General features: G+C 51.0%; 1 protein-coding gene across 5 annotated transcripts in view; it reads left to right on the top strand.

Moving 5' to 3' along the window:
• CCDC27 (coiled-coil domain containing 27) overlaps window positions 1–19,773 on the top strand; it is a 31,372-nt gene extending 11,599 nt beyond the window's left edge. For 2 of the 5 annotated variants that reach the window (XM_029066603.2, XM_039912092.1), the window contains exons 4-12: window positions 5,491–5,657; window positions 7,093–7,251; window positions 8,251–8,499; window positions 10,797–11,025; window positions 13,556–13,686; window positions 14,910–14,987; window positions 15,645–15,857; window positions 17,233–17,337; window positions 19,476–19,773. In XM_029066603.2, the coding sequence (XP_028922436.1) occupies window positions 5,491–5,657; window positions 7,093–7,251; window positions 8,251–8,499; window positions 10,797–11,025; window positions 13,556–13,686; window positions 14,910–14,987; window positions 15,645–15,857; window positions 17,233–17,337; window positions 19,476–19,622 (1,478 nt within the window). In that variant the 3' untranslated portion in view covers window positions 19,623–19,773. The remainder of the gene's footprint in view (window positions 1–5,490; window positions 5,658–7,092; window positions 7,252–8,250; window positions 8,500–10,796; window positions 11,026–13,555; window positions 13,687–14,909; window positions 14,988–15,644; window positions 15,858–17,232; window positions 17,338–19,475) is intronic. The other 3 variants (XM_029066605.2, XM_029066604.2, XM_029066606.2) reach the window with 3 other exon arrangements.
• Window positions 19,774–24,734: the final 4,961 nt, after the last annotated feature.

The raw sequence follows: 24,734 nt of genomic DNA, 5'->3' as shown, positions 1-24,734 counted from the left end.
GTGTTTACTATGTGCCAAGCTTTGGTAGATAGATACAAGCTAATCAGGTTGGACGCATTCATTCATTCGTATTTATTGAGTGCTTACTATGTGCAGAACACTCTACTAAGCACTGAGGAGAGTACAATACAACAATAAACGGACACATTCCCTGCCCACAACGAGTTTACAGTCTAGATGGAAGGAGACAGACATTAAAATAAATGAATAAATTACAGATATGTACGTAAGTGCTGTGCGGCTGGGAAGGGGAAGAACAAAAGGAGCAAGTCAGGGTGACGCAGAAGGGAGTGGACAAAGAGGAAAAGGGGGTTAAGTCAGGGAAGGCCTCCTGAAGGAGATGTGCGTTCCGTGAGGCTCTGAAGTGGGGTAATTGTCCGTTGGATTTGAGGAGGGAGGGCATTGCAGGCCAGAGGCAGGATGTGGGCTAGTGGTCGGCATTGAGATAGACAAAATGGAGGGCCAGTGAGAAGGTTAGCATTAGAGGAGCCAATTTTGCAGGCTGGGTTGTAATAGGAGAGTAGTGAGATGAGGTAGGAGGGGGCAAGGTGATTGACTGCTTTAAAGCCGATGGTGAAGAGTTTTCGTTTGAAAAGGAGGTAGATGAGCAACCCCTGGAATTTTTTGAGGAGTGGGGTGACATATCCTGGATGCTTTTGTAGAAAAAAGATCCGGCCAGCAGAGTGAATTATGGACTAGAGTGGGGAGGCTGGGAGGTCAGCAAGGAGGCTGATGCAGCAATCCAGACAGGATAGGATGAGTAACTGTATTAACATGGTAGAAGTTTGGATAGAGAGGAAAGGGTGGATTTTAGCAATGTCGTGAAGATGGGATCGACAAGATTTAGTGATGGACTGAATATGTAGGTTGAATGAAAGAGAGGATTCAAGGATAACACCAAGGTTATGGGCTTGTGAGACAAGAAGGATGGTGGTGCCATCTACAGTGATGGGAAAGTCATAGGGAGGACAAGATTTTGGGTGAGAGGATAAGTTCTGTTTTGGACATGTTAAGCTTGTGGGATAGTCATTCATTCATTCATTCAATAGTACTTATTGAGCGCTTACTATGTGCAGAGCACTGTACTAAGCGCTTGGAATGAACAAGTCGGCAACAGATAGAGACGGTCCCTGCCGTTTGACAGGCTTACTGTCTAATCGGGGGAGACAGACAGACGTGTCCCCCAAAGGGCTCACAGTCTTAATCCCCATTTTACAGTTGAGGTAACTGAGGCACAGAGAAGTTAAGGGACTTGCCGAAGGTCACACAGCAGATAAGTGGAGGAGCTGGGATTAGGACTCAGGTTTCCTGATTCTCAGTCCCGTGCTCAATCTACAAAGTCATGCTACTTTGGTTATTTTTAGGAACCACATAAACCTTGCAGTCTTTACCAGCCATCCAATGTGTCAGTCAGTAGCCTTTAAGTGAGTCTCTTGTCTTGTCTTATGCTGTTGAGTCCTACTTTGTGCAAAGCACTGTACTAAACACTTGGGAAAGAACAGTAGAGTTAGTTGACACAATGCCTGCCCTGAAGAAGCTAATGATGCAATGGAGAAGACAGACGGTGAAATGAATTGCAGATAGGTGGAAGAGAAGTCGAAAAATGTACAAGGTATGCACACGCAGTGTACTGTAATGGTGACAGGCAGAAGAGCACTGGAACCCCTGGACTTAGAGTTTTCTCCCAGGAGGCTGTTGAACTGCAGACTTTACTTCGGAGCTATTGCATTCCTTCCCAAGCCCCTGTTTACGCAGGCACTGCTTCTGTCCCATGCAGACGGAGGCTGGAAGCTTTAAGATTTCTAACTGCTGCCTCTCTACATCTGCCTTGCACCCCATTCCCCCCTCTACCAGCCCCCACTGCTCGTAGTGCCACCCCATGAGGCAAGCATTATTAATCTTGTGTACCACTCGGAGCTGGCCCTGCTCCCGCCTGTCCTGGCAAGAACATGACTGTCAGGGAGGAGAGGAGGTGAGTGCTTCCGCGAAATTACCGGCACCACCACCCGTTTCCTTTGCACACGTCTGGTCCTAAAGCCTTCCTGTTGGACTCTCTGGCATGTCCCATCACTTCGGATGGGAGACTACATCGCCATCATCATCAACGTCACCATCACGATCGCCGTCCTCACCATCATCATCACCATCATCATCATCAACATCACCGTCATCATGATCATCGCCATCATCCTCACGATTACCATCACAAGCATCATCGTGATCACCAATATCACCATCATAACCTCATGATCATCATTCTCCTCATTAGCATCACCATCATCATCACCATCTTCATTATTATGCCCACCATCACCATCAACATCACCGTCACCATCATCACTGGCATCACCATCATCACCATCATGATTACCATCATCACCTTTGCCTCCATCATCATCATCGTTATCAAAGCAACACCTTTAACAATAATAATAATAATAATACTGTTGGTATTTGTTGAGCACTTACTATGTGCAGAGCACTGTTCTAAGCGCTGGGGTATACAGGGTAATCAGGTTGTGCCACATGAGGCTCACAGTCTTCATCCCCATTTTACAGATGAGGTAACTGAGACCCAGAGAAGTGAAGTGACTTGCCCACAGTCACACAGCTGACAAGAGGCAGAGCCGGGATTGGAACCCATGACCTCTGGCTCCCAAGCCCGGCTCTTTCTCCTGAGCCACACTGCTTTACCGTAATCATGATCTTGATCATGATCACCATCCTAACCATCATGATCACCATTGCTATCACTAGCATTCATTCAATTCATTCATTCAATAGCATTTACTGAGCACTTACTATGTGCCGAGCACTGTACTAAGCGCTTGGAATGAACAAGTTGGCAACAGATAGAGACAGTCCCTGCCGTTTGACGAGCTTACGGTCTAATCCGGGGAGACGGACAGACGAGAACGATGGCGATAAATAGAGTCGAGGGGAAGAACATCTCGTAAAAACAATGGCGACTAAATAGAATCAAATAGCATCAAATAAATTAAATAGCATCACCTTCATCGTCACCATCTTCACTATCATTGCCATCGCCATCATCATCACTACCATCATCACCATCACCAATATTTACTGAGCATATACTTTGTGCAGAGAACCTTACTTGGGGTTTAAACACAAGCGATGGACTCTACTGAGTACTCTCTGTTTATAGAGCTCTCTACTGGGTGCTTACAAAGTGCAGAGCATTGTGCTGAACACCTACAGTTTGCAGAGCACTGGATTATGTTTTTTACTGTGTGCAGAGTGCTCTATTGAGGGAGGACAGTATGCGGAGCTCTCTAAAGAGCAAAGTCTAGTAATGAGCCTCTGTACTGGACTCACGATGTATGGAGCACTGAATTAGGAGCTTCCAATAAAAGCAAAGGCTGAAATCTCTGCCCTGAAGGAGTTTATAGTCTGATGGGGAGCATAGGCAGGCATGCCCTGGAAATATACAGTGGGATCAGAAGACAAACAGATACAGTAATTACGGTGTTTGATAAGCTTTTTCTGTGTGCCAAGCACTGAGGTAGATAGAAGACAATCAGGTCAGACACTGTCCCTGTCCCACATTGAGCTTACATTCAGAGGAGGGAGAATAAATATTGAATCCCATCTGAAACGGAGGCTCAGAAAAGTGGAGTGACATGCCCAAGGTCCCACAAAAGGCAAATGGCAGAGCCGGGATGAGAACGCAAAGTTCCCCTGACTCTCAAGTCCGGGGTTGTTCCACCAGGCCACGCTGCTTTTACAAAAGAGAGGCAGGGCGAGAAGGTGAGCTCTTTATGAAACAAAGGTGATTCAGGAGTCAGAGGGAGGGGAGGAGATAAAAAAACTCGCCTGAAACCAAGAATCAGGTTTTCCCTCCCGTTTAAAAGATGTTCCAACCATCTGGGTGGCTCATTTCTTCTCCAGCAATTGATCCTCTAGGGCTCCCCTGAGCAAACCCTAGAGTAGGGCACTAAGGAGCCACATGAAGGCTTAGCTCCTGGCTAAATGATGCATATTTTTCGACCGTCTCTACTATTAACCAGTCAATCGAAGATATTTATTGAGTGTTTACTATGTCCAGGGCACTGTACCAAATGCCTGGGTGTGTTCAATACAACAGAATTAGCAGACACATTACCTGTCCATAGTGATCTTACAAGTCTCTCATGTTAGAACGGAAGCTCCTTGTGGGCAGGGTATATATCTTGAGCTTTTCCAAGCGCTTAGTACGGTGCAGTGCAACCGGTGGGTGCTCAGTAAGTATCACTTCCACCAACATCCACAGGAAAGGGCAGAGGCCACCAGGATGGTGATGGTAGTGGTGGTGTTGACCTTTCTGAACGGTGAATTCCTGGGAGTCTAATTGTTGTCCGGTTTTTTTTTAATTGCTTTGCTTTTATAGCCTCCATCTTTTACTCTGTGCCTCTGGCCAAATCCTTCCGATCCCTTTTCATCCCAGATTATTTAACAGGTGACTGTCTAAAAATTCACCCTTCTACGTTTCCCCAGCCACTCAGTACAGTGCTCTGCGTGTCTATACCTCATCCAAGAGAAGCAGCTTGGCTTAGTGGAAAAAGCACAGACCTGGGAGTCAAAAGAACGTGGGTTTCAATCCTGACTCCACCACTTGTCTGCTGTGTGACCTGGGGCAAGTCACTTCACCTCTCTGGGCCTCAGTTCCCTCATTTGTAAATTGGGGATTGAGACCGTGAGTCCTATGTGGGACAGGGTCTGCATTCAATCCAATTTGCTTGTCTCCACGCCTGCGCTTAGTCCAGGGCGTGACACGCGTAAGCACTTAACAAATATCATTATTACTATAATTATTATTTTCCAGAGTTTTATAGAGTGTCTCGCACTAAGTGCCTTTTACTGTTACTATGACTACTACTTCTCTGCACAAAGTAGGTTTAATACATCGCTCTGAACATAGTAGGTACTCAGTACAGTGCTCTGCACACTGTACTCACCCAACAGTGCCATGTACACAGTAGGTGTCTAGTACAGATCTCTGCATAGAGTAGGCACCCAGTACAGTACTCTGCACTCGGGAGACACTCAATACAGGGCTGTATACCCAAGAGGCACTCAATAAATCCTGCTGAATGAATGACTGGCCCCTACAAGTACTGTTATCCACCCATTTATCCTCTCTGTTTTTATATTTTTTAAGGCACCTATTGGACTTTGATTTGATTTGATTTGATTTACCCCCTCTAGTCTGTAAACACATTGTGGGCAGGGAATGTGTCTGCTTACTGTTATATTGTACTCTCCCAAGAGCTTAATACAGTGCCCTGCACACAGTAAGTGTTCAGTAAATACAGTTGAATGAATGAATGAATGAATCTGTTGTTGGTAAGTTAATTGGGTTTTCTACATGTCTGCCCTCCCCGCCTCTCTCCCCCGGCCAGTCCCGGCCCAAGACCGTGAGCTTTACAGGGAGGGGCAGGGCCAGGGTTCAAGTTGCCCTGCCTGACCCGCTCCCCGGCCCCCGGGCAGAGGGGACGGTCTCGTTCAGCCAGAGCGCCGGTGAGATTCGCGGATGGAGGAGCTTCTCGGAGGTGGAGAGGGTCCAGGCCGCCGTCCAGGGATCCAGCACCCAGAGTCTGGCCATCCAGCCTCCCGGCCACAAGATCCCCTGGTACGTCGCGGTGATCCACGAAAAGGTGAGCCGACGGCTGCCCGTCTACACGAGGTTTCCTCTGCCCAAGGGATGAGGTCTGAAGGGGTCGGGGGGCTGCTCCGGTTTCCAGCTGGTCCAGCTCCATCCACAGTAGCTTCAGGTCAGTCCTTTTGATTCGTATATTACCCAGTCATGACGGAGGTTCTGTCCGTTCTAGCAAATGATCTTCGATTACTTAAGCGATGGCAGTTGCTTGCTTGCACGTTGTTTGCCTGAGATAAACGTGACAGTGGGTGTTGCCTTTCTCAAAGCATAAAACAGATAAGAGAAGCAGCATAGTCTAATGACAAGAGTACCGGCTTGGAGTCAGAGGTCGTGGGTTCTAATCCTGCCTCCGCCACTTGTCAGCTGTGTGATCTTGGGCAAGTCACTTCACTTACCTCATCTGTAAAATGGGGATTGAGACTGTGAGCCCCATATGGGACAACCTGATTATGTTGTATTTACATTATCTCGTATATACTCCAACGCTTAGAACAGCGCTTGGCACCTAGTAAGTGCTTAACAAATGCCATAATTACTATTATTGTTATTATTATATATGACCAGAATCAATCGATCAGTGCAAGTGATCTGGAGTGCTAGTACTAGCCAGTCCCACCAGGTGATCCATTCTGGTCTTTATTTCTGCAATTTTTCATAGTTATTACTTAGCTAAGAGGGAAGGAGAAGAGATACTCTATCCCCGTTTTAGAGAAGTGAGATGATTTGCCCAAGTTCATGCAACAAGACAGTGATATGGCTGGGGTTAGCCCCAGTTCTTTCCATTAGGCCACCCAGCTTCCTGAGCCAAAGGTCTCTCAAGTTTCCTCTGGAACCTATGGAGCTTCCAAGCCCTAGTTTTGCTCCATCCTGACCCATCCTGGGGATTCAGCATGCCCAGCACCCAGTCAATCATTTAATCAATCCATCAATGATATTCAGTGAGTGCTCACCGTGTGCCAAGCACTGAGCTAAGCACTTGGGAGAATACAATAGAGTAGAGTAGGTAGTCATTGTACAATCTGCATTTTATCCTGATAGATCTGTGCTACTCCTCATTATATTTTGGTTGGTTCTCCTTTTTCCACTCTTGGTCAACCCCCCGTCTTCCCCAGTAGATTGGAAGTTCCTTGAGGGCAGAGGCTATGCATGTCTTTCTTCTGGCGTACTCTCTCAAGTGTTCAGTTCAGTGCTCTGCATCCTGTAGGCACCCAGCACAGTGCTCTCCACATAATCGGTACCCAGTACCTCAGTCTGGCCCCAGTATGTGTTCAATAGATACCACTGATGGAAGGGTGGGTGGGTGGAAACCCCAGGGGGGTTTCCGCCGGGCGGAGTGGGATGGGAAACCCCAGACGAACCCACACCCCGGACCGACAGACACACGCGTGCTCGCACGCAAACACACACGCGCCCCAGGCCCTCCCTCTCCGCAGGAGCGCTGCATGCTGATGCTGGGGGAGGAGATCAATCGTCTGTCCAAAGTGGAGATGGAGTGCCAGCGCAAGGATGATGTCATCCAGGTGCTCAGGGAGGAGGTGGAGAAGCTGGACCGGCAACTTCAAACACAGAGAAAACTCAGCTCCAAGCAAGAGGTCAGTGGCATACACCGCTCCTCCCCGTCCGGCCCGCTGCCTTCTCAAACCTAGCACCGTGGGGCAAGCCTCTGGGACGGGGACAGGGGTGAGGAGGCCAAGGCCCAGCTGCAGCTGCTCCCCCAAGGAGGGCTTCCACAGGTGGCCCCCGGCAGCCGTCTGACCCCTTCCCGGCCACCTCAGGTTCCAACCTTTTCCCTCCGAACCAGCCGTGCTCCGGTGAGGAGGCAGCACCTGACCGCGACGCTAACGGAGTGACTTCAGACCTGGGAGGCTGGCTCATATTTTTGACGTCAAATTGGCCCAGTCCGGTTTCTTTTGTGCTCTAGGTCCATAAGCCCTTCTCAATTTATGCCGGATGTTTTTATGGTGATTAGAAGAGTCAGTCAGATGGGGGTGTCTACCCATGGTCCACCCTGAGTCTCAAGGTTGGGGATCCGGGTGCGTCACGGACACCCGGCTCTTCCACCTAAGATGGTCTCCCTGACCGAGACGGAGTCCTGGGCTGGGTGGGCCGCAGGGCTTACCCAGGAACGGTGTTGGCGGTGCTCTGACATCTTGAAGCCGACGGTGGCTTCGGCCGGCACGAAAGGCCACGGCTGTGGGCGAACGATGAAGCGATTAAGCTTACCCGCTCCTGAGTCTCCCCGCCTAGCACACCCAATATTTTCAATTTGCTACCGCAGCCCAGCCTCCAGCCGGACTGTTAGATAGGTGTGACTGAGTGGAGCATTCTGAGTAATGACATGCAAATAAGCCTCCGTAGGGGGTTCCTCCCCAACCTGCCGCTGCCAAATTAGCATGCTGATTTCTTCAGAGCCAAAGCTGCCCATGTGGAGTCAGGCTCTGGGAGCCAAAAGCCAACCTGGGCCAGCTGATTGACACATGGAGACCTAGCGTGGCGACACCCATCCGGAGCCGTGGCATCTGGGGACAGAAGCTGGTGGGGTGAGAGCAGGGTGATCCAGGCCCACCGTCTCTCCCCATCCCTCCTTGCAGGAGGAATCTATCCCCGTGCCAGCTGATCTCGGAGCCCGACTGAGCCCGGTTCCCGGCCCGGGCGTCCCTGGAGAGGAACCGCGGCAGGGGAGTCACATCGAGGGGCTGAAGGAGGAGGTGGTGGAGGACCTGAAGGCTCGGCTGAGCCTCTCGGAACAGCCCCCGGACGCGACGCTGGAGACGGAGATCGCCACCCTCTCGGAGAGCTTGATGAAGGGGCAGGAGGAGCTGCAGCAGCTGGAAAGAGAGGTGAGGGGGGCAGGGGCAGGTGAGTGGAAGGGAGGGTCGGTGGCTAGGCGGGCCACCAGTTTCTGCAGGCAGGATGCCTTTGTATCTGGTAGTTTGATTTTGAGCTTCCAGTCACCTGCGCCTCAGATCATGCCGCCAAGTTCCATGGCTCGGAAGCGGTGCCCATGTTCACAGGGATCTGGGTGGGAAGCGCAACTCCTCTTGGATCGAAGTGGTGCTTGGGGGGTCCCTCTGGAGAAATACTCAGCAACTATACAGTTTCTGCCAATAATGCTAATGGCATTTGTTAAGCACTTACTATGTGCCAGGCGCCGTTCTAAGCGCTGGGGTAGATACAAACTAATCAGGTTGGACACAGTCCCTGTCCCACATGGGGCTTACAGTCTTAATCCCCATTTTAAAGATGACGCAACTGAGACACAGAGAAGTGAAGTGACTTACCCAAGGTCACACAGCAGAGAAGTGAAAGAGCCGGAGTTAAAACCCATGGCTTTCTGACTTCCAGGCCCATGCTCTATTCACTAGGCCACGCTGCTTCCCAACTTCAGCAAAGAGCCTTTATGCCAGCGTGTCCCTCTGACTCCCAGGCATAACATAATATAATGCTACAGATTCAACCAGGGCATGCCTGGAACTTCCTCGTGCTGTCAGTGGCCCCCCTGACCACGGTCTCCTGGCCCCCTCCCGCCAGTTCCTTCTCTCCTCCACCAGCCTTGTGAGATTCTGCCCCACTGAAGCCTCGAATGGACAGGCCCCAGTGGTCACAGTCAGGCCAATTCCAGGGTCATTGAGGCCCTTGTCCGTGAACCACGATGCAGTTTCTCTCAGGAGAGGTCACTTGCCCCAGAATTGCAAACCCAGTCCTCTTTTGCTCACCTCAAGCTGCAGCGGCCACTGCCCTAGGGGTGTGCTGCTGAGCCTGCCCTCTCAAAGGAATATTGTCAGCTCCCTTCTAAGACACCATCCCCTCCAGGGAGCAATCTCTGATTAACACCCTCCCTATCCCCCCACCTTCCTGGTTGTTCCTCACCCTTAATCATTCGTTCATTCATTCAGTCATATTTATTGAGGGCTTACCGTGCGCAGAGCGCTGTACTAAATTCCTGGGAGAGTACAATATAAAAATAAACAGACACGGCCCCTGCCCACAATGAGCTTACAGTCTAGGGGAGTGGGAGACAGACATTAATACAAATAACTAAATGACAGATATGTACCTAAATGCTGTGGGGCTGGGATGGGGGAAGAACCAAAGGAGCAGGTCAGGGTGATGCAGAAGGGAGTGGGAGAAGAGAAAAAGGTGGGGTTTAGTCAGGGAAGGCCTCTTAGAGGAGATGTGCCTTCAGTAAGACTTGGAAGCGGGGAGAGTAATTGTCTTTCATAGATGAGGAGGGAGGGCGTTCCAGCCCAGAGGTAGGACTTCCCACCTCAGCACCCTTCAGGACCTGCACATTTATTCATCACGTAGAAACTCCTGAGCATTGGCTTCCAGGCACTCCATCAACTCACTCTTTCTTATTTACTAGCTCTCTTTTTCCCACTTTACCCCAGCTTGTACTCTTCTCTCCATCCCAAGTTCACCTTATCGCTATGCCTCGTTCTTCTCTCTCCCGCCTCTGAACTCTTACTCGCACCCTTCCTCCTGCGTAGATTCTCCTCCCTCTTCAAATCCACCAGACTGCAGCTCTCCCTTATCTTCAAAGCCCTTCTGAAACTGCATCTCCAGGTAGCCCTCCCTGATGAATTTCTCATCTCCCCACCTTCTCTTTCCCAGCTTCACTTCAGCCATTTCAGCCTTTCTGCTTCACCGGCACCATTGCACCATTGCATTTAGGTACTATCTCATACACTCTATTGTTTTCTCCTTTCTCTAATTCACTGAAGTGTCTGACTCTCCCTCTAGATTGCCTTGAGGGTGTGGATGATGTATTCTAATTCTGTGGCTCTCCCCTGCAAAAAACACTCTCTCAGTACTAGCAATTGAGAAGCAGCGTGGCTTAGGGGAAAGAGCACGGGCCTGGGAATCAGAAGGGCCTGAGTTCTAATCCCAGCTCCTCCACTTGCCTGCTGCTTGACCTTGGGTAAGTCACTTAACCTCTCTGGGCCTTTGTTCCCTCACCTGTAAAATGGGGATCAAGACTGTGAGCCCCATGTGTGACGTGAACTGAGTCCAACCTGATTAGCACGCATCTCCCACAGCACTCAATACAGTGCCTGGCACAAAGTAAATGCTTAACAAATACCATAAAAAAATAGCGTTTGCATTTTCACCTCTGCCCCGCCGCCCTCACCCACAGTATTCCGAGATCCAACTGAAGGACCCGAGGCAAGAAGAGACCAGCAGAGAGGGTCCGTTGGGCGAGAACAAAGCGGTAGGGGAAATGGGACCAGAAGCAGAAGAGGGAGTTCTTCTGTACAAGGAAGTAGAGGAAGAGCTGCTGGCCAAGTTGCAGGAGTCGGAGCAGGTGAACCAAGAACTCCAGGAGGTGCTGGACTCCTTGAGGAACGAGTACTCGGTGGCCACAGGTACTGAGGCTGAGCAGAGGGCTGGTCTGAGATTTGGGTCTGAGCCGGGGCTGGTGGAGGCACTGTCTTTGGGGCCGAGGGGAGGGGGAGGGGGTAGAAGGGTGCCAAAACTGCCTTAAAACTCTCTGCTCCTCAGATTGATTCCCTTGAGTGATGAATGTCAAGGTGGCAGCCAGTACAGCCCCAGGGAAAGGGCGCTGTACTCCCATTATGTCCGTTTCTAAATATCGCAGTCTTCTTCCTCTAAATCTGTTCACAAATTTGCCCCTTTCCCTTCATCCTCACATCCACCACCATGGTCCAAGCCCTCGGCCTGGGCTATTGCATCAGCCTCCTCACTGGCCTCCCTGCCTCCAGCCTCTCCCCCTCCAATCTGCGCTACACCCTGCTGTCATCTTCCTAAAACACCATTCCGAACTCCCTTCTTCTGTCTTCAATAACTCAAAATGTCACCCCATTTCTTCTCCCACAAAGCAGAAACTCCTGACCGTTACTTCTAGGATCTCCCCTACTGGCTCCCTCTTTATCTCTCCACTCTCTTCGCCCGCTACATCTCAGTTTCCATTCTTTGCTCCTCCCAAACTAAACTTTTCCTCTTTGGGCTCTGAATCATTACTCTCACCTTTCTCCATGCATCAGATTCTGTCTTCAGCTTTGCCACATCACATCCCTCCTCTCCTTGACCTTTCTAAAAACTTACCTCCTCCAAGTAGCCTTGGTTGACTCTCACCCTGTTGGCCACCTTAACATTCATGGGTATTTTATTTATTAATTTAATGAAGTGTTTGTTTAGTGTTTAGCATTCATACTTATAAATTTACACTTTCACTTAATGTACATTTGGCTATTCACATTCATTCAACTCCCTGATAGAGCGTCAACTCCTTGAGGACAGGGAAGGATCCTTTACTTCTTTTGAATGTTCCCTAGTGCCCAGTGCAGTGCTATTCACAGAGTAGACATCCATTACAGTGCTCCGCACTCAATAAGTTCTCAGTACGGTGCTCTGCTACGATAGTTATTCATGACATTGTTCTGCACAGTAAACTCTCAGGACAGTACTCTGTACAGGCATCCATTACAGTATTCTACATACAGTGAGCTCACAGTACAGTAAATTCTCAATCCAATGGTCAGCACAAAGTGTACAGTACAATGCTCTGCACAGGGTGAGCACCCAATATAATGTTCTACAATCATATTTATTGGTTGATTGTCCTGTCCTTCCCCTGATTTTTCCATCACTTTAGATGACACCACCACCCTTCCTGTCTCACAAGCCCATAACCTTGGTGTTATCCTGGACTCCTCTCTCTCATTTAACCCACATATTCAATCCATCACTAAATCCTGTCGGTCCCACCTTCACGACCTTGCTAAAATCCACCCTTTCCTATCCAAAGTGCTTCCACGTTAATACAATCAATCTATCTCGACTAGATTACTGCATCAGCCTCCTTGCTGATCTCCCAGCCTACCGTCTCTCCCCACTCCAGTCCATACTTCACTCTGCTGCCTAGATCGTTTTTCTACAGAAGTGCTCAGCACATCACCCCCTCGTCAGAAAACTCCAGTGTTTGCCCATCCACCTCCTCATCAAACAAAAACTCCTCACCATTGGCTTTAAAGCACTCCATCACCATGCCCCCTCCTACCTTATCTTGCTTCTCTCCTACTACAACCCAGCCTGCACACTTCACTCCTCTAATGCCGATCTTCTCACTGTGCCTCCATCTCACCTATCTCTCCATCGAGCCGTCACCCACGTCCTGCCTCTAGCCTGAAACACCCTCCCTCCTCAAATCCATCAGACAATTACTTTCCCCTGTTTCAAAGTATCATTGAAGGCACACCTCCTCCAAGAGGCCTTCTGAGACTAAGCCCCCCTTTCCTCTTCTCCTACTCCCTTCCACATCACCCTGACTTGCTCCCTAGGTTCTTCCCCTCTCCCAGCCCCACAGCACTTATGTACATATCTATAATTTATTTGTATTGAGGTCTGTCTCCCCTCCTCTAGACTGTGAGTTCATTGTGGGCAAGGAATGTGTCTGTTTACTGTTGTATTGTACTCTTCCAAGCACTAAGTACAGTGCTCTGCACACAGTAAGTGCTCAAATATGATTGAATGAATGAATCATATTTATTGTGTGCTTACAGTGTGCGTAAACAGAGTAAGTTCTCAATAAATGCTTGGGGGGGGGGGAGGAAGAGGAGAGGAGGAAGGAGGAAGAAGAGAAAGAAGAGAAGAGAAGGGAAAATGGGGGTAGGAGGAGAAGGAAGGGGTGAAGAGGGGGAGAAGAAGGAGGGGGAGGAGGAGGAAAAGGAAGAGGAGTTGTTGTGTTAAGTTACCCCACCCTGTTCTTCTTGGCCACAAGAAAGCCAAGGATGATGTTGGGGTGATAGAGGAGAGGTGGGGGGTGGTGTTCCTGAGTCCCCAGTCTCACTTCTTCCTACCCCATCTTTGAAATCTCAAAGAAATATCTGATCCTGCATCTGTCGGACTGCTGGACTGACTTTTCCCCTCTTGCAGGAGTGATCTCGTCACTGCAGAGGCAGGTGGACTTCCAGAAATCCCAGCTGTGCAAGGCGGAAGTGGAGCAAGAGAAGCTGCGGAAGGAACTTCGAGAGCGACAAAACCAGCTGCAAGCAATGTCCACCAAGGTACCAACCCCAGCAGTCTCCGCAAGCCCCCTAGTGCCTTGGAATCCTCACACTCTCCCCTCCCCCAAAGGCCCACATGGCCCCTTCTATTCTCCCTCCCTCTATAGTCCCCCACAGCCTTAACAAATCCCCACATGTCCCTCCACCACGATTTCCCTTCACATGGAACAAAAAATCCTGACCGATCGCCTCAGCTCTCCTCATTTTATGTATCTGCCCTCTTCACCTGCTACCTGTGCTAACCTTCCCCCCTCGTCCCCGGGGTCACCTTTCACTGGGCCTCAATCATTCAATCAATCAATCAATCGTATTTATTGAACACTTACTCTGCAAGAGCACTGTACTAAGCGCTTGGTAGAGTACGACAGAGTAGGTAGACACGTTCCCTGTTTCTTAACTCTCTGGTCTCGGGCCCTTTGCTCACAACTCTCCCCCTCCCTGCGGCTCCCTCCCCTTTCAAACTGGGGGATCTCTGCCCTTCCTAGGCTGGGTGGGTCCAATCCTCCCAGCCACTACCTCAGCCCTTGCGCTCACAACCACCCGCAGCCCTCTCAAGTCTATCGAGGGTCATATTCTTCCGAATTCTCCCGAATTCACTCACATAATTACTCTGCTATTTTGCGTATTTTTGGTAACCAAAACAAAGGAGGGGGGTATGGGGAACTAAGTCAAGCGGGAATGGAAAGAAAAGAGGAGAAAGGAAAAGGGGAGAGGAAAGTAAAGGAGAAGGAAGAGAAAGGTAAGCGCAAAGACCCTCAGTGAATTACGGTTCGACCCATTCCTCTTTTTCCTTTTCCTTTTCCTACCCTAGAATGTGCCATCTCCTCAAGCCTGCTCTTACCCTGTTCCTCTTCCTATCACTGCTTATAAAACTAATCTTCTATTTCCTTAACTATTGGAGAGGAGGACGGAGGGATGTATGCTATGGAGATGATTATGCAAGTGAACGTGGTATTTAAGCACTTACTTACTAGCCTATCCATCTTTCCCCCAATCCTGAATATCTTTGGGGCTGCCACCCTCCCCCATTAAAGTGAGGTCAGCGAATGTGTCTCTCACCTCTATAGACCTCTCCCAGGTACTTAGTGTATCCAGTAGTTGCTCAGTACACTGCTCTGACTCAGGAGATGCTTGTAAATACCACTGACTGATTGGTCGATTGAATCTCCAGGCCCCAGAAAGGGGGCCAGGTGGTTGACCAGAAGCTCCCCTTCTCCTTCTAGTTCTCCTGCCTCCGGGAAGAGCGGAAACTCGAGGAAATGATGGGAGCGATTGAGAAAGACAACTTTGCTCTCCGACAGGTAACTGTCACCCGTCTGCCCTCTGACATCCTCCCCCACTCAGTGTCACGCCTCTTGAGCCCTCCGCCCCGATCGTCACCTTCGAGGGCCCCATCCCCACTGAACAAAGGCTATGGCTCTCCCACCTGGCCCAACCCCAGGCCCCAGAAGAAGGCAAGAAACCCCATCCGGGTGAGAGCTGTAAAGAGAGGCCAGGGCCGCCCCCCTCAAAATTACAATTCCTGGGGCCTGTGAGTGGGGCGAGGTTGAAGGGTAACAGTGGGAGGCGAGGGGTCGGGAGAGAAGGATTCTGCTCCAAACCAGCTGGGTGGTGCTGAGTCCATTTACCTCTGTTTGGCCTCTGTTCCCCTTCTTCCAAATAGAATGAAACCCTGGCCTCCAGCCCAGGCTGGTCAGGGTGAACGTCCCGCCAGGATAGCTGCCATTTCACCCCTGAGAACAGGGAGGAGCCAGTTCTCCAGAGCAGGGGGCCTCCTTCAGCTTCCTCTTCGAGCCTCCCCATGGGGAGAGGGCCAAGAAGGGCCGAGAGACAGGCGGCAGGGCCCAGGAGGGGTCCTGCCACAAGGGACCCCCCCCCAGCTTCCGCACCCACCGTGAGGGGCCCTCCTCAGCCTCCCCCCTCTCCGGGCCTGATCTGTTTGTTGGCTTCTCTCCCAGCATGTGTGTGACCTGGAATCCGAGCTGGGGAAGAGGATCGAGCAGATCGGGGAGTTTGGTGGCAGGCTGAGCTGGCTCGAGGGGGAGGTGACTGCGGGCAGGAACCATCTTGAAAGGCAGCAGCGGTGTCAGGCTGAGCTCCAGAGCCAGAACGAGGTCATGCGGCGCTCAGAGCAGCAGTCCAGGGTCATCCAGGAGGTGACCCATTCCAGGGTAAACCGCCTCCCTCCCAAGCTCATGGTCGGTGTGTGGCCAAGGCTGCCCAATCCTCCAGGATAATCAAGACCTCGGTGGTCATTTCTGAGGCTGTGGGGGTGGCCTAGTGGAATGAGACGGGGGTGTCAGGAGACCTGGGTCTGGGTGATCCTGGACAAGGCACAACCTCCCTGGATCTACTTTGCTCAATTCTAAAATAGGGATAAGACACTTCTTCTTCCTCCCTCTTAAACTGTGACCCCTGCATGGGATAGGGACTGTGTCTAATCTGATGATCCTGACTCTATGCCCTGGCACACAGTGTGTGCTGCTCAAACAATCAACGGTATTTATTGAGCACTTATTGTGTGCAGAGCACTGTACTAAGCACGTGGGAGAGTACACTAGAAATTGAAGCAGTCTGGCCTCGTGGAAAAAGCGTGGGCCTGGGACTCAAAAGGACCTGTGTTTTCATCCTGGCTCTGCCACCTGTCTGCTGTGTGATCTTGGGCAAGTCATTTCACTCCTCTGTGCCTCAGTTACCTCATCTGTAATGTGAGGATTGAGATTGTAAGCCTCATGGGACAGGAACTGTGTCCAACCCGGTTTGCTTGTAACCTCCCCAGTGCTTAGTACAGAGCCTGGCACCCTGTAAGCACTTAACAAAAACCACAGTTATTATTATTACAACAGAGTTGGTAGACACATTCCCTGTCCACAAGGAGCTTACAGTCAAGAAGGGGAGACAGGCATTAAAATAAACACCATTAGTATTGAAAATTCTGGTTAAGGCCGCCCAGTTCACAAAACAAGAGCAGTGGGCTTAGCCATGCAGCAGGCAGCGACATCCCCAGGGATGAGCTCACAGCCAAACTCCACTCTCCTCCTGGGTATGGCTGCCCCCAAGTGCCCACTGTCAACCACCGAAAATATAATATTAGGGGTTAGAGGTTAGAGGTGAAACGTCCAACTCCCTGGCTCTCCCCTCTCCATCCCTGACTCTTCCTCCAGTGACCCAGCATGGACCGACCACCACCCCTAACTCTCCCCTCTCCATCCTTGACTCTCCCTCCACTGGCCTCGCACGGACCAACAAGCAAGACTCGATTTCACCACTCCGTCCCTGACACCTTCCAGGGACCCATTCTTTCTGAATCGGCCCCAGGGGATGTCCAGCCTAAGACTCTGACAGCAGTAACCAGGATGCTTGCAAGGGCACCGTGTAAATGACTTCCCTGGATGCCTAACATCACGGTCAGGGATGGGCTATCCTACACACACCCCCCACCCCACTCTCCCTTCAGAAAGGGAGGGGGGTCCCACTTCATCCTTTTCATTATCTCCTCTGGGCTCTTGAAATCAATACCACTTCTGGCTTCTCTTTTGTGCACAGCTCGAAAGGCTAAGAAACAGGATCATCCAAGCCACATTCAGCACAGCGGGAATCAAGTCCCCAAACTCGGAGATCAGTGACAGTGACATCCTGGATGCCTTGCAGGTGGGTTACTGGCCCCTCAAACAATCCATCCATAGGTGGGATTTACTGCCCCTTCTTACTGCAGAGCACAATATCTATCAGTCATTCGATCGATGGTGTGTATTGAATACTTATTGTGTGCAGAGCACCTGGGCAAGTTGAATACGGCAGCATTGGTAGACATCTTCCTTGTACACGAGAAACTTACAGTCCTGAGTACTAAGTACTTGGCACTTACAGTACTAAGCACCTAGGAGAGTACAAAAGAATCAAAGCACAGATTTCCTGCTCAAGGAACAGGCAGAGACAGAAAGGATTTAGCCACAGTGGAAGCAAGAGGAGAAACTAGGATAGAGAAACAGCTTGGCTTAGTGGAAAAAGCATGGCCTTGGGAGTCAGAGGACGTGGGTTCTAATCCCTGCTCCACCACTTGTCTGCTGTGTGACCTGGGGCAAGCCACTTAACGTCTCCGTGCCTCAGTTACCTCATCTGTAAAATGGGGACGAAGACTGTGAGCCCCACGTGGGACAACCCGATTACATTGTATCTGCCCCAGACCTTAGAATAGTGCTTGGCAAATAGTAAGAACTTAACAAATACCATTATTATTATTAATAATAACAAGTAGCAGACTCTCTCCCTTTAGGAGCTGGATTCCAGGAGTTCTTTGGGCCGGCGGTCAAATGAGCTTCAGTCCAAGTGAGGCCATGAGTAAAACTCTCAGTGGCTGTCTCTCTGACCCCCTTTCCTACACCTGCCGTTGAGAGCAGAGACCAGATCTAGTTCAATTTTGCAATCCCGGCCCGGCCCCTCGGGGAGCTTGGTGCTGGTTGACGATGTTGTAGCTGGGGGTGGAGAGGTGATGAAAGTCTCCATTGCCCCAGGATATCCAGGAAAACTTCAGAGCCTGGTTCTTTCCAACCCCAGCACAGGGCATGGGGCCGGGCACCCAAGGCACAGCCTTGAAGACAGTGTGGTCTAGTGGAAAGAACATAGGACAGGGAGTCAGGAGTGCTAGGTTCTCATCTCGCCATTGCCACCTCGACCAATGCTATTAATTAGTTAATGATGGCATTTGTCAAAAGCTTACTATGTGCCGAGCACCGTTCTAAGCACTGGGGGAGATACGGGTTATCAGCTTGTCCTAGGTGGGCTCACAGTCTTAATCCCCCTTTTACAGATGAGGTAACCCCTTTTACAGATGAGAAGCAGCGTGGCTCAGTGGAAAGAGCACGGGCTTTGGAGCAGAGGTCATGGGTTCGAATCCAGGCTCCGCCACTTGTCAGCTGTGGGACTGTGGGCAAGTCACTTAACTTCTCTGTGCCTCAGTTACTGCATCTGTAAAATGGGGGTTAAGACTGTGAGCCCCACGTGGGACAACCTGATTCCCCTGTGTCTACCCCAGCGCTTAGAACAGTGCTCTGCACATAGTAAGCGCTTAACAAACACCAACATTATTATAACCGAGGCACAGAGAAGTAACTTGCCCAAAGTCTCACAGCTGACAATAGACAGAGCCGACATTAGAACCCACGACTTCTGACTCCCAAGCCTGTTCTCTTTCCACTAAGCCACGGTGCTTCTCTATTGAGAGCTTACTGTGCGCAGAGCACTGTACTAAGCACTTGGGAGAGTACAATACAATAGAGTAGGTAGATACCACCCCTGCCCACAAGGAGCTTACACACTACGGGGGAGACCGCCGGCTGTATGACTTTGAACAAGTAATGGAACTTTTCTGTGCCTCGGTTCCTTCATCTGTAAAATGGGGATCAAATACATGTTCTCCCTCCCTCTTAGACCGCGAGCCCCAGGTAGGATCGGACTCTAACCGATCAAATTGTCTTGTCTCTGCCCCAGTGCATAGCATAATAAGCACTGGGCCCATAATAAGTATTTAATAAATATCATCATAATTCTAACGGAAGTCCCATATCCGTGTAGAAGAATGGTAGTCTTGGGTCTCCATGAAGAATTAGGCTCCAGCCACGGCAAGAGGGATTTAGGATGGACCTCAGCCGTGGATGGTCTCCTTCCTGTGAGGTGGTCTGAGAGCGGCCGGTGATTTAGGGATGACGTGGGGTGGGGGAAGCGACGGGAGTGGGGCTGAGGTGGGGGAAGGCCTCCCGGTGAACTCGCTCGCGTGACGCGGCTCCCAGCCTGTGTTTGAATTCCAGCGACTGATTAACGAGCGAGTGGAGTTTCACCAGATGCTGAAACAGAAAGGCGTCAAAGTCCCCCCGCTCCACCAGACAGAAATCACCTCGGCCAACCACAGGCCGGCGAGAAGGAGCCCGGCCAAGTAGGGACCTCGAGCCCCGGACCGCTGCGTGGGGCCGGGTCAGCCTTCTCCGGTGCCGCCTCCTGCTCTCATCCTGCCGGGCCCTAGAACCACTTGAATCTTTACCCCCAAAATAAACTCGGAGCGGGAGGTGTGGTCCCGCCGGATGCTGAGCATTTTAAGCTGCCGCCAGACCAGTGGGAAAGAGCCCGGATCCCGGTGTCAGGAGACCCGGGTTCGAGTCCCAGTTCTGCCAACGGGACAGTACCTGCAGGGGCTGTGCCAACAGAGGGGAAGATTTCTGCCCCCAAAAACATCTAGTCCTCCCCTTGAAGGGGTCAGGCCCAGCAGGAGTTCTGGAAAACAGTTGGCTAACAATTATAATAATCGTGGTATTAGTTAAGTGCTGGGAAAGATACGAGATAATCGGTTCGGATTCGGTCCCTGTGCCACGTGGAATTCACAGCCTTAGTAGTAGGGAAAACAGGCTTCGAATCTCCATTTTTCAGATAAGAAAACTGAAGTACAGGTTAGTAAAGTGATTTGCCCAAGGCCACGTAGGTAAGTGGTATTTGGTATTTGTTAAGCGCTTACTATGTGCAGAGCACTGTTCTAAGCGCTGGGGTAGACACAGGGGAATCAAGTTGTCCCACGTGGGGCTCCCAGTCTTAATCCCCATTTTACAGATGAGGTAACTGAGGCCCAGAGAAGTGAAGTGACTTGCCCACAGTCACACAGCTGACAAGTGGCAGAGTCGGGATACGAACCCATGACCTCTGACTCCAAAGCCGGTGCTCTTTCCACTGAGCCACGCCGCTTCTATAGTGGCAGAGCTGGGGTTAAAGCCTGGGTCCTCTGGCCTCTAGGCCCAGGGTCTTTCCACTGAGCCATTGTGCTGATGCGGGTAGTGAAGGCTGCAGGGTCTAATGAGGCAGCCCTTTGCCAGGTGGAGGCACAGGGGACGTGGCCCGGCCTCCGTGCCCAGCTGTGGGTCGCCTTGGCTGCGCTGGCTCTGAGTGGGTCCTTCCCATGAAACTTCTCTCGTGCTCTTTACAATGTCCTGTTCCCTCACCTCCCCCAGACAACCACCTCCTCCCTCATTGCACACGGTATGTTCCTTCCCAGGGGGTCTCAGGACCCTAAATAATAATAGTAATAATAACTACGGTATTTGTTAAGCGCTTACTATGCACCAGGCACTTGACTAAACGCTGGGGTGGATATAAGTTTATTAAGTTGGACACAGTACCTGTCCCACAGAGGGCTCACTGTCTGGATCCCCATTTTAAAGATGAGGTAATTGAGACACAGGGAAGTGAAGTGACTTGCCTAAGGTTCCCCAGCAGACAGGCGGTGGAGCCAGGATTAGAACACATGACCTTCTGACTCCCAGCCCCACGCTCTATTCACTCTACCATGCTACTGCTAACACCAGCCCCAGCCCAGCCCAGCCCGGCCCAGCAGTTAGGCTGCGCGTTTCCCAGGACTTCCTCCAGACCTTACCCGGTCCCGGGCAGTGGGAATTTTGGGACTCCGAGCTCCAGCCCAACCCTGAAGCCACGTCCGTCCTCGGGCCGACCGACTCCTCCCTGCAGTCTCCTCGGGTGCCCCTCTGCCTTGCCCTCTGCCTAAATCACTTGAATGTATCTTCCCCGGGGCCCCTTCCCCTCCCACCCTCAGCTCGGTCCACGCTTGGGTGTTACTTCTAGGATCCGCCCTTGTCCCGGTGTCCACTCACCAGCCGAGGGGCCGGTTTATTTTGCGGGGAAGGCCAAAAAGGAGTGGGGATTTTCCAGGGTTTTAGAGATAACAGCGTAAGAGTGGGGCCTAGTGGAAAGAGCACTGAAGTGGAGGTTTTAGTTCCAGATCTGCCATTTGTGTGACCTGGGCACGTAACTACTCTGGACCTCAGTTTCCTCATCTGTAAAATGGGGTTCATATCCCTTCCATCACCCTCTTACTTTGTAAACCCCAAGAGGAACAGGGCTGCGGCCCATTTGATTTTCTTGGAATGACCCCAGCACTGGGTACCTAATTAGTGTTTGATAAGTACTCTAAATTAGAAAGGGTGGCAGAGCTATCCCGGTGGATCTGTGGAATCAGGGATCTGGGAGTGAGAGGACATGAGTTCTAATCCCAGTTCTGCCAATCATCTGCTCTGTGACCGTGGGTAAGTCACTTAACTTCTCTGTGTCTCAGTTACGTCATCTGTAAAACAGGGTTTTAAATCCTACTAACTCCTACTTAGACTGTGAGCTCCATGTGGGACACGGACTGTGTCAGACCTGATTATCTCGTATCTACTCCAGCGCTTAGTACAGTGCTTGGCTCATAGTAAGCTCTTAACAAGTATCGTTAAAAAAAGCCAACAAAATCAAGGAAAACGGGTAAAAATATGGAGTTTTGAGTCTTCAGCCCTGCAGAACCTGAGATGAGAGAGGCTAAGTTAAAGTGTCTGAAGAGTAGCTTTGCCCCACAGTGGGGGGATGGTGAAGAGGGGAAGGGGAGGCACTGGTCCCCATCATTCATTCATTCATTCAAACATATTTATTGAGCGCTTACCGTGTGCAGAGCACTGTACTAAGCGCTTGGGAGTGTACAACAATCACATTCCTTGCCCATCACACCTGCAGCTAAGGTCTCTGACCCCTTCTCTCTGGCCTTGGGTTCACCCTCTCTGCCTCTAGCCTTGATCTCTCTGGACACTCAGCCCCCTTCTTCCTCCCCCAGCGGTATTCTCTGATCCCAGTGGCAGAAATCACCAGAAACCCAAGCTAGTTTTGACCCTACTTTAGACATCTCAGGACCAGAGTGGGCCCCAGGAGGTGGTCACTGAGACTTGCCTCTCTTCCTCTGTCTTTCTTCTACTGGGACCACAAGATCTCATTAAACCAGAGAGGATCTTTATAGAGCACGGGCCTGGGAGTCAGAAGGTCATGGCTTCTAATCCCGACTCCGCCACTTTTCTGCTGAGTGGCCTTGGGAAAGTCCCTTCGCTTCTGGGTCGCTCAGTTACCTTATCTATAAAATGGGGATGGAGACTGCGAGCCCCAGTAATAATCATTATTACTACTGAATTAGTGAGTGGGGAGATCAGAAAGCCAGAATGAAGTCCTCATTCTGCCACTACAAGAGCACCCTGAGCCTCAATTTTACCATCTGTACTATGGGGACAATAATCCCTGTTCCTCCGTGTGTGTATGTGTATAATAATAACAATAATTGTGGTATTTTGTTAAGCACTTACTATATGCCAAGCACCGTGCTAAATGCTGGGGATTAAGACTGTGAGCCCTATGTGGGACAGGGACTGTGTCCTACTTGATTATCTTGTAATCTACCCCAGGGTTTAGAACAGTGCCTGGCACATAGTAAGCACTTAACAAATACCATCATTATTATTATTATTATACCAGATCATCACGTCCCACACGAGGCTCACAGTCTAAGAAGGAAAGAGAACCGATATTGAATATCCATTTTCCAGAAGAGGCAACTGAGGCAAAGAGAAATTAGGTGACTCGTCTGAGGTCACACAGCAGACAAAGATTAGATTAGATCCCAGATCTTCTGACTCCAAGGCCCGGGCTCTGTCTTTCTGTCTGTGTGGATCTCAGCCTGTGTGTCCGTGTGCTTCTACGGCTGCCAGGCGCATCTGGAGGATAAAATGGGACATTAGATGGGGAAATTATTTGAAGTCTTAGTAAGAAGAAAGTTTGGCAGTTCCTGGTTGTTTTCATTTTTCCTCTCCAGTAGAGGGGACGCAGTGTCTTTGCCCAGAATCTCTGGAAAAGCCACAATTTCTCCCTCTCCCCCTCCCCCGCTTCCCTCCTGACCTTGTCTTTACAAAAGCCCTTTGCTCAGCTGTGTCGGCTGCTAGCCCAGGAAATGTGGCCAGACCAGGTTGAACCCTGCCACAGGCATCCTTCCCAGTTCCTCCCCAGTTCCATTAATGTTTCCTCCCATTTTTTCACCCTCTCACACCGACGCATGCACACACACCCCAGTGTTCATAACATTTTCAAATACACAGACACAAACACAGGAACACATACACCCTGAAGCTCATACAATGACGCACACGGACACACGGTCAAAAACTGAAAGTCACAGTTGCAAACACAGAGGCATTCATTGAGCTGCGCGGCAGGAGGGAAGAGATAGGGAGAGGAAGACAGAGAGAGAGGGAGGGGGGAGAGGAAGTGAGAGGAAGTCAGAAAGAGGGAGAAAGAGAGGAGGGAGAGGAAGACAGAGAGGGAGAGGGGGAGAGGAAGAGAAGACAGAAAGAGGGAGAGAGGGAGAAGGGAGAGAGAAGACAGAGAGGAAGGGAGAGGGAGAGAGGAATACAGAAGGCAAGAAAGAAAGGAGGAAAACAGAGAGAGGGAAAGAAGAAGACAGGGAGAGAGGGAAAGAGAGAGAGAGAAAAAAACAGAGAGGAAGACAGAGTGCGAGGGAGACAGTGAGGGAAAGAAAGAGGAAGACAGAGAGAGGGAGAAGGGGAGAGGAGGAGAGGAAGACACAGAGAGAGAGGGAGAGAGAAGGAAAGAGAAAGTCATTGATGGCCCCAGGCCAGGCAGTCCCAAAGTTAAGGGTGTTAGGGGATCCTAGGCGGGTGGCCCAGGGTGGGCTCTGAGCCCAATTCCCAGGCTTGGCTCGCTTCCCACCTGGGGTTCAGGGAGAGCGGTCTCCTGGGCTGAGCCCACCCTGGGCCCGGGCCGGGGTTGGGTCAGGGGGGATAGGGAAAAGGGGGGAGGGCTGGGGGGGAGGGGGAAAGGGTAGGCCCGGGGCAGGAGGGATAGAGAAAGGGGGGGGGGGCTGGGGGCAGAGACCAGGGCAGGGGCAGGGGGGAAAGGGGGTGGAGGCTAAGGGCAGAGACCAAGGCAGGGGCAGGGGGGATAGGGAAAGGAGGTGGAGGTTAGGGGCAGATACCAGGGCAGGGGGGATAGGGAAAGGAGGTGGAGGCTGGGGCAGAGACCAGGGCAGGGGCAGGGGGGAAAGGGGATGGAGGCGAGGGGCAGGAGGGATAGGGAAAGGGGGTGGGGGCTGGGGCAGAGACCAGGGCAGGGGCGGGTCCGGGGGCGGGGCAGGAGCAGGACAGGGGCGGGGGCTGAGGGAGGGGCTGGGATCAGCTCCCCCT

Source organism: Ornithorhynchus anatinus, chromosome 5 (assembly GCF_004115215.2).
Source record: "Ornithorhynchus anatinus isolate Pmale09 chromosome 5, mOrnAna1.pri.v4, whole genome shotgun sequence".
Taxonomy (NCBI): Eukaryota; Metazoa; Chordata; class Mammalia; order Monotremata; family Ornithorhynchidae; genus Ornithorhynchus; species Ornithorhynchus anatinus.
The sequence above is the reverse complement of the archived record's forward strand: the minus strand, read 5'-3'. Positions and strand labels throughout refer to the sequence as shown.